Source organism: Cynocephalus volans, chromosome Y (genome assembly GCF_027409185.1).
Source record: "Cynocephalus volans isolate mCynVol1 chromosome Y, mCynVol1.pri, whole genome shotgun sequence".
Classification (NCBI taxonomy): domain Eukaryota; kingdom Metazoa; phylum Chordata; class Mammalia; order Dermoptera; family Cynocephalidae; genus Cynocephalus; species Cynocephalus volans.
The window spans coordinates 1,553,421-1,563,316 of NC_084479.1; the positions used below are offsets into that span (position 1 = coordinate 1,553,421).

General features: G+C 53.8%; 1 protein-coding gene across 1 annotated transcript in view; it reads right to left on the bottom strand.

Annotated features, from left to right (window-relative positions):
- Positions 1-8,306, bottom strand: part of LOC134368948 (G-protein coupled receptor 143-like) — a 50,633-nt gene extending 42,327 nt beyond the window's left edge. The window contains 2 exon segments of the mRNA XM_063085185.1: positions 7,998-8,267; positions 8,270-8,306. Of these exon segments, the coding sequence (XP_062941255.1) occupies positions 7,998-8,267; positions 8,270-8,306 (307 nt within the window).
- Between the last annotated feature and the right edge of the window lie 1,590 nt (positions 8,307-9,896).

Here is a 9,896-nt window from a genome sequence, read left to right on the forward strand (position 1 = left end):
ATATAAAAACGAATTATTCAAAAAGCACAGTTTGGAAGTTTAAATATATAGATCCTTCATTCTTTTTTAAAAAACTACATTTAAGATTTTCACAAATTAGCTCTCAATAATTTGCTTTTAACATTTATTATTTGTGAGTTTCCCTTGCTATTAGACTCAAATATCTAATGCTACTTAAAACAGCGCACACACTTACGGTACATATTATGGTTTTTTCATTAGGTAATACAATACCCTTTGTTTAAATATACACTATGTAATACACTACTAAAGGAGAACTGGGAACACTAAGACATACTATTTCTCATTATCAAGCCACTGCTAACAAAAATAATGCCTTTCTTCTGTATATAATTATTGGCACATAGCATTCCTTTGAGCTCAATAAAAGCCCTATGAAGTAGGCATCGTATTTCTTATTTTTCTGTAAGGGGACAGGTCACCAGCCTTCTTCTGACTTCTGCTTTCTCCTCATTTGCCCACAACACTATCCACCACCCTTTCTAAGGCTAAAGGATGTACGCATAATATTTCACTAACCATCAAAAGATGTCTGGGTACACCTTTACTTCCAGATATTCAAGTTATAGAAACTAAGTTACTATTAAGATGCTTTTCCAAAACGACTTAGCAGAATCAGGAAGAAAAGCAGTTTTGATTGAATTAGCCTGCACCCAAGTGATTTTACCCCTAATAAAAAGGGAATATTGCTTCCCTGTCTTATTCCTCAAGTCTGATAAAGTAACTTGAGGTTGCAAAGCATTTATTTGAAGTCAAGTTTCTTGAGCACCTTCAGTCACGTTTTTGGCACTCTGGGCAAGGGGACAGAACAGCTGGGCCCTAGACACACAGCCCTGTGCCCAGAAACTTGCACAAGGTGGGGTATGGAGGGCAGTTAGCAAATACCTAACAGCCTTCAAGGACAAACATTCTGCAAACACATGATTCCAAAATGGTCAGCCCCTATCACCCAATTGCCAGTGTGGACAGTATTTTGACCCCGATTCAAAGAAATCTATTGTATAAAACAAAAACAAAAAACAACAAAAACATTTATGATACAACTAAACATACATTGATGACATTAAAGAATTGGTTTTAATTATTGTAAAGTGATAATGATATTAAGGTTATATATGTTTAAGACTATTTGTCTTCTAGAGCTGTACACTGGAATCTGTAGGGATGAAATGATAAAAATTCTGGAATTTGCTTCAAATTAATCCAGTGAGGAGAGTGAGGAGGGGGTGTAGATGAGCTGAATGAAGGGTAAGGGGGATTTATTATATTCGTTTATATATCATTTACTACATTTACATATGCTGGAAATTTTCCAACATAAAAAGTTAAACAAAATGGCAAAATCTAGCTTAGATATCTGTAAAAAGTGCCATGCTATAATTTAAAGCAGATGTTGGCAAACTTGTTCTGTAAAGGGCCAGATAGTAAATATTTCTGGCTTTGTCTGACCAGAACTTAACTTTGCATTTGCAGGGCAAAGGCAGCCCTAGACAACGCACAAACGCACAGCATAGCTGCGTTCCCATAAAGTTTACTTATGGGCACTGACAATTAAATGTCATGTGACAGTCACATGGCAACATATACTATTCCTCTCTCGATTTTAAAAAACATTTAAAGATGTACACCCACTCTTAGCTCATGGGCCATAGGAAATGAGCAGCAAGCCGGATTCGGTCCTGGACAGCAGCTTGCGCACCTGTGGTGTAAAAACCAAACCTGAAAAACCGGGGCAGGGGAAGGATTTCAGGTTTCAGGTTTAAAAACACGTGCAAGAAAATATATGGTGCAAAACAGAAAAGAATACACACAGGCACACACCACCTGGTGGGTTAAGTACAGATCCATTACATTTTTTGCATTTTGCTTAACTGCACTGAAGTTTCCCGAGTAAGCAAACAACAACAAACACCATAAACTGACTTTTTAAAACCAACGTCCCTGGGACATGAATTTTAGCGACCATCGTATTTGCAGAATTCCCTAGAAAAGCACTCCTGGATGACCCCCTTTATCTGTGCTCAGATGTCCCGCCCAACCCGCGACTGAGAGCCCTAACCGGGACACCAGTACAGTCTGGAGCATTCACCCCACACAAAGCAGGGCCCCCAGCGGGGTGCGCGCCCTCACTACGCACCGAGCAGTACCTCTGCGAGGCGTGCGCCCTCACCCTGACACGGATAAGGTTTGGAGCTCTCGCCCCACACGGAGCAGGTCACCCTGACTTGGCACCCGAGCCCTCATCCCACAAAAAGCAGGAACTCCCGAAGGCCGCGCGCCCTCCAACCACACGAAGCTGATGCCCTGCCCGGCGACACGCAAGCCACGCTCTTCATGGAGCACGTACCCACAGTGGGCCGCGCGCCATCACACAGCAGGGGCACATCACCACCTCCCCACTCTCGCAGAACGCGGGGCCACACCCCTCAAGAGCAGGACCCCGACAGCGGACCGCAGGCCCCCACCCCACAGGGAGCAGGACCCCCGCGGGCCCTGTGATCTGCACCCGAATGGAGCATGATCCCACACCTCGGGACGTGCGACCTCAGTCTACACTGAGCAGGTCCCGACCGTGGAATGCGCACTTCAAGCAGACACCGATAAAGCCTGTAGTCTTCAAAAGCACGAAGCACGTTTCCCAACCAGCCGCACGCACGGGGCTTGTCCCCGCAAGGATCACGTGACCTCACCACGCAGGAGCAGGTCCCCCCCGCGGGCCGCGCACAGTCACCTCGACACCTGAAAGATCTAGAGACCACAATCCGCACGAAGCATGTACACCGGCAAGACGCGCGCCCTGACCCGGCACGCAGGAAGTACCCCCATGGGCCACGGTCCCTCACCCCACAGGAACAAGTTCCCGGCTGTGCCTCGGACCGCATGCACTCACCGCGCAGGATCAGGTCGCCAACGTGGGTCGCGTGCCATTACCACTCACGGAGCAGGTCCCAGAATCCAGGGGAATGCCTTCACCACAGACGCCGAAGTTCCCCGCGCTGGCCATGTGCCCTTATCCCGCACTGAGAAGGTCACCTACCGGCCGTGAGCCCTCAGACCTTACGCTGGGCCCACGTTCCCGCCAGTGTCGCATCATCTCACTTCACAGGGAAAGAGACTCCCGCGGGCCATATGCCATCCTTCTGAATGTAGTATGCTCGCCTACCACCGGAAGCGCGCCCTGCCTCTGCAGTGAGCGGATCCCTACCGTGGGATGCACGCCTCACCTGGACACCTGTAAGGCCTACAGACCTCACTCCGAAGGGCGCAGGTCCGCACCGTGGGCCGCGCGCCCTCACCAGGACATGTATAAGATTTGGAGCCCTCACACTTCAAGGACCAGGTCCGTCCACACGGGCCGAGCGCCTTCACCCTTCAAGAACATGTCGTTTCCAACACACCGTGGGACCTCACCCACAGTCAGCAGGACCCCAGCGGAATGTGCGCCCTCACACCTGAAGAACATGTCACGTCCAGCCGTCTGCGGACCTCAGCCCACAGGATGGAGGACTCCCGCGGGTTGCGCCCCTTCACCCCTCAAGAGCTGGTCGCCCCAAGGTGACCGCAGGACCTCACCCCTCAGGGAGCAGGACCCCCGCGGGCCGCGCGCCCTCACCACTCAAGAGTATGTCGCCACCAGGGGACCACAGGGCCTCACCCCAGAAGGAGCAGGATGCCCGCGGGTCACGCGCCCTGCATCCAAATGGAGCATGATCCCCAACTGCGGGACGCGCGACCTCCCTCCACACTGAGCAGGTCCCTACGGCGGGACGCATGCATCAAGGGGACACCGATAAAGTCTGTAGTACTCCAAAGCACTAAGCAGGTCTCCCAAAAGCTGGGAGCCCTCACGACTCAGGCAGGGAGCATGACCCCGCGAGGGTCATGTGACCTCACGAAGCTCGTGCAGATACCCCCCGCCGGACGCGCACTGTCACCCGGACACCTACAAGACCTAGAGACCTCGATCCGCATGGAGCATGTACCCCGGCGTGACGCACACCCTCACTCTGAACCCAGGAAGTAACCCCGCGGTCCACGGGCCCTCAACTCACAGGAACAAGTCCCCAACGGACCGTGTGACCTCACCCAACAGGGAGCAGGACCCCGGTTGCCACATGCCCTCACTTCGTATGGAGCACGTACCCCGCGGGCCTGGCGCCCTGACCCAGACACCGGTAAGGTCTGGATTCCTCATCCCGCATGGAGCATGTAGGTCCTCTCGAAGGCCACTAGCCTCACCTGGATACCGATAGGTCTTGAGCCATCACCATCACGGAACAGGAATTCCCGTGGGCCCCTCCCCGTCACCCCTACCTGAGCAGGTCCTCACTGTCTCACCCGAACACCGGGGAAGTCTGGAGCCCTAAAGCTGCACGGAGCAAGTGCCCCAACGTGACGTGCGCCCTCACCCTGCACGGAGCAAGCCCCCCTGCTGGTCCCGCACCCACACCCAGCACGGAGGAGGTCACCACCGCCGGTCTCGCGCACTCACCTGGGCACCAATAAAGTCTGGAACCCAAAAGCTGCACGGAGCAGGTGCCTTGGCGGGCCATGGACCCTCGCCGCACATTAGCGGGTTCCCCCCACGCCTCGGATCGCGTGCCCTCACACCGCAGGAGTAAGTACCCAACCCGGTTCCAGCGCCCTAAACTGGTCACCGATAAGGTCTGGAGCCCTCAAGCCACACGGAGCAGGTGCCCCAAACGGACGTGTGTCCTCGCCACGCACGGTGCAGTTCCCCCCACCCCCCGTGGCCCCGTACCCTCAGCCCGCACGGAGGAGGTCCCACCGCTGGCCGCGCGCCCTTACCACGCAGGAAGAAGCTGGCCCAGATCGGACTGCCAACCCACTCCGCAGGAGGAGGTGTCCCAAACCCATGGGCTGCGTGCCCTCACTGGGACACTACTAAAGTCTGTAGCCATTCCCGGTAGGACCACGTCCCCCGCATTGGGACCAGAGCCCTGTTCCCGCACAGAGCAGGAACGCCCGTGAGCCGCGCGCCCTCCCACCCCACAGAGCAGATGCCCCGACACGCGAGACGCGAGCCCGCACGTTTCACGGAGTAGTTGCCCACAGCAGGCCACCCGCCGCTACCAGCAGGAACAGATCGCCACCTCCCCACTCCCGCGGCCCGCGTGCCCTCACCCCTCAAGAGCATGTCGCCCCCAGAGGACCGCGGGACCTCACCGGGACACCGGTAAAATCAGGATCGCACATCCCGTAGGAGCAGATCCTTGTCACGTGGGCTGCGCACTCAGCGATGCGGAGCAAGTCCCCACCCCGTCAACTGGACACCAACAAAGTCTGGAGTCCTCATGCTGTACGGAGCCGGTACCCACCGCAGGCCACGTGCCCTCCCAGCGCACTGAGCGGATCCCCTGCTCCCCAGACGAGAGCCCTCCCTCTCCGCGGAGCAGGTGCACACAGCTGGCCGCGCGCCGTTACCCAGCAGGAGCCGATCGCCACCTCCTCAGCCCCGCGGCCGGCGCGCTCTCAATCCCCAAGAGCATATCCCCACGTCGGACGCAACCCCCTCACCCCACAGGGAGCTGGACCCCCACAGGCCACGCAACCTCCACCCGGATGGAGTATGTTCCCCTACGGCGGAATCATAGCGGGTCCTTACACATGATATCATAGAGAGCTGAATCATAGACGGGCATTATAGATAAAATCATAGAGATGGAATCATAGCCGGACATTATAGATAAACTCATAGAGAGGGAATCATAGAGGAGCATTATAGATAATATAGAGAGCCGAGTTATAGACTGGCATTATAGATAATATAAGCAAGCTGAATCATAGCCGGGCACTATAGATATATTCATAGAGAGCCGAATCATAGACAACCCTTACACACAATATCGTAGAGAGCCGAATCATAGAGGGGCATTATAGGTAGTATCATAGAGAGCGGAATCATAGAGGGGCGTTATAGATGCTATCAAAGAGAGCCGAATCACAGACCGGCCTGACACATAATATCATAGAGAGTGGAATAATAGAGGCATTATAGATAATATCTGAGAGCCGAATCATAGCCAGGCATTATAGATAGTATCATAGAGAGCCGAATCATAGAGGGGCATTATAGGTAACATCATAGCCGAATCATAACCGGTCATTATAGATAGTATCATAGAGAGCCGAATCATAGAGGGGCATTAAAGATAGTATCATAGAGAGCCGAATCATAGAGGGGAATTATAAGTAACATCAGAGCCGAATCATAGCCAGGCATTATAGATAGCATCATAGAGAGCCGAATCTCAGAGAGGCATTATAGATAATATAGAGGAATCATAGGGGAGCATTACTAGATAATATCATAGCGGGGCATTACAAATAGTATCATAGAGAGCCAAATCATAGAGAGGCATTATAGATAACATCAGAGAGCCGAATCATGGAGGGGTATTATAGACAATATCATAGAAAGAGGAATCATAGAGGGCATTATAGATAATCTAGAGGGACGAATCATAGAGGGACATCATAGACAGTAGGATCATAGAGAAGAGTTTCATAGAGTGACGTCTTAGCTACTATCATAGAGAGGGGTGTCATAGTGGGGATATCATAGATAATATAATACGGGTATCGTAGAGGGGATATCATAGATAATGGCATCATAGGGAAGGGTTTCATAGAGGGACTTCTTAGGTGATATCATAGAGTGGGGTATCATAGAGGGACATCATAGATATCATACAGGGGGTATCATAAAGGGACATTATTGATAATACCATAGACAGGGGTGGTATAGAGGGACATCATGCATAATGTCATGAAAAGGGGAATCAGGGAAATCGTAGATAACAGCATCATGGAGTGAGGTATCATAGAGGGGCATCATAGATAACAGAGAGAGAGAGGAATCATAGAGGGGCATTATAGATAATAGCATCATAGAGAGGGGTGTCATAGAGGGACATCATAGACAGTAGGATCACACAGAAGGGTTTCATACACGGATATCTTAGGTCATACCATAGAGAGGGGTGACCTGATGGGACATTATGCGTAATAGCATCATAGAGAAGGTATCAGAGAGGGACATCATAGATAATATTGTCCCTACCGCGGGACGCGCGCTTCATCCGGACACGATAATTATGGTGCCGTCACCCCGCACGGAGCGGGTCCTCCCGCGGGCCACACGCCCTCACCCCACAGGAGCAAGTCCTCCCCCTCGCGGACCGCGCTCTCACCCAGCAGGAGCTGGTCCCCCTGCGCGGGCCACGCACCTTTATACCGCACGGAACAGGAGCGGGTTGGAGCGGTCGCCGCGCGGACAGAGCGCCCTCATCCGGACAGCAATAAAGTCTTAGCCCTCACCCCGTAGGAGCAGGTCCCCCAACCTTGGGCCCCGCGCCCTCATCCGGCATAAAGAAGGAACGGCGCGGGCCGTGCACCCTCCCACCGCACGGAGCAGGTCCCCATGTAGGCCGCCGCCCTCACCGCAGGAGCAGGTGTCCCCCGCGGGCAGCGCCCCCTCAACTGCAGGAGCAGTTCCCCCTGCCGCTGGATGTGCGCCCTCACACCACACGGATCAGGAGCCCCCTCTGTCGCGCGCCTTCACCCACAGAAGCAGGGACCCCGCCGCCGGCCACGCGCCCTCACCCCGCACGGATTAGGACAGCCTGTGGACCCCACGCCTTCAGCACGCATGGAGTAGGTTCCCTACCTTTCCGCGCGCCCTCACCCTGCACGGAGCAGGTCCCCCCGCGGACCACGCGCTCTCACCACGCACAGAGCAGGTCCCTCCCGCGGGCCGCGCGCCTTCAGCCGGACACTGATGAGGTCTGGAGCCCTCACCCAGCAGGGAACAGGTCCCCACCGCGAGACGCGAGCCTTCACCCCGCACGGAGCAGGAGCCCCGCGGGCCGCGCGCCCTCACCTCCCACGGAGCAGGTGCCCCCCCCCCCCCCACGCTGGCCCAGGTCGCCCCACTCGCGGGTCGCGGCCCTTACCCAAGCAGCCGAGCAAATTGCAGGCGACGGCGGCACGCAGTATGCGCACCGAGGCGGGTGGGGCGGTGGAGGGGGCCGCGGGGCCCGCGGGCCGGCGGCCGGTTAGCAGCTGCAGGAGGCCGAGCGCCAGGCGGAGCGCGCCGCTGCCGAGGCACAGAGCGTGGAAGGCCCGCGGCTGGAAGTTCAGCACCAGCTGCGTGGCCGCGTCCCGCGTGGGGCAGCAGAAGGTCCCCAGGCGCGGGGAGGCCATGGGCCGTGCTGGGGGACGCAGCTCGGTCTGCCAAGACCCCGCTGGCCGCCCTGGGTCATGTGCTGGGCGGGCTGGCGGGGGCGGCATCATGTGCCCTGGGCCTCTCGCCCACCCCAACCCCCCGCGCTTGCAGAAAGGGCGCCAGGCTCGGTGGGGGCTGTGCTTCCTCTGCCAATGCCACAAGGCCTCACGAGGGTGATGCTTGGTCGGGAGGAGGAGGGGGGGGTGTGGCAAGAAGAAGCGCGAGAGGAGAGGTCGGGGAGGTCAGCTTTCTTCCCATTGTCCAAGCCTCCCCGGAGGTTTAGTTCTCCACAGTCCACAGCCCCAACCCTGCCATCTGGTCTTAACTGGCTTTGCTAGAAAAACAGGCCTCATGATGCTTTTCAGAACATTTTCATAAACTGTGGCTGGCTGTGACTGCATCTCTCCTAAGTTGGGACTGTTGTTAAAATCGTGCTTTTTTATTGTCCCTCTGCCGCATGAAAACAACCCCACAGAGGTAGGGTTTCCGTTTAAAGTTAACGAATGGACTTTAAGAGAAATCCTAAGGAAAGGGGACAGTACTTAGCATAACTAGACACACACACACACACACACACACACACACACACACACACACTCTCTCTGCACCTCAACTTTCAGGTTTGCTCCATTTCTACTCAGCTGCAACAATATAGGGTTGTTTTTGACACTGAATTAACTTTCAAAATCAATACTGTTTTAAAAAAAAAGCTTATTCAAGTGTATTCAAATTTTTCCTCACAATTTTTCGATATATTTCTCACACATTGCAAATCTTGGCTTAGTCAATACACATAATTTCAAATAATATCAGTGCTCATGATAACAATAAGCATAGTGCGTGAGATTGAAAAAGATCTTCAAGGTTAAAAATAGAAAAGACCCCTCTAGATTGTGGCTTTTGTTTCAAACAAAACTCCCCACCTCTGTCGTATTTGTCATCATCAATAAACCTAACAGGTTCCTTTGCCACTGCAAGAGACAGTCTTCATCCTCTCTCCCGGTAAGACGGGCCCCTCTCTGGAATATTTTTCCATCTGCCAAAGCTCAGGGGGCCCCATAGTTTTCGTGGGCTCTTGTCTTACTGGACACAGACGCAAACACTTACTTACCCTCCCACCCCAGCGGCTCCTCTAAATGTCCACCCCAGCTCTGAGATGCTAGAAGGCAACGTTTGAGCTCAGCTCCTGCACTTTCTTCCTCCGGGGACCACAGCCCGGGGCTTCCTGTCTGCTGGGACCCCACGGAGGGCAGCCAGGAGGCTCCACTGCCAGACGGGAAGCGGAGCCTCATGGAACAATGGGCCGCAAACACCAGCACTTCAAAAGAATCAAGACCTGGCACGTCTGCACACGCAGCCTGCCCGTGCTGCAGCTACCCTGGTGGGCGTCGGAACAGACCCGCATTGTCGAAAACCTTAACAGCTCCTCTATATTACACACATGGTTGTAAAAACAGTAGAAAGCACCAAACAGTAGGAACCCCAATGTTGATATTGAAAATATCTAATTTGGACAGTGGATCTCCGTTTTCCTTCTCTCTGGATGAGGAGAGGTTGCTTCTGAAGGTTAGTGTACGGAATGTGCTTTCAAAGATAAAAACAAAATAGGAGCATCTGTATATCTGCC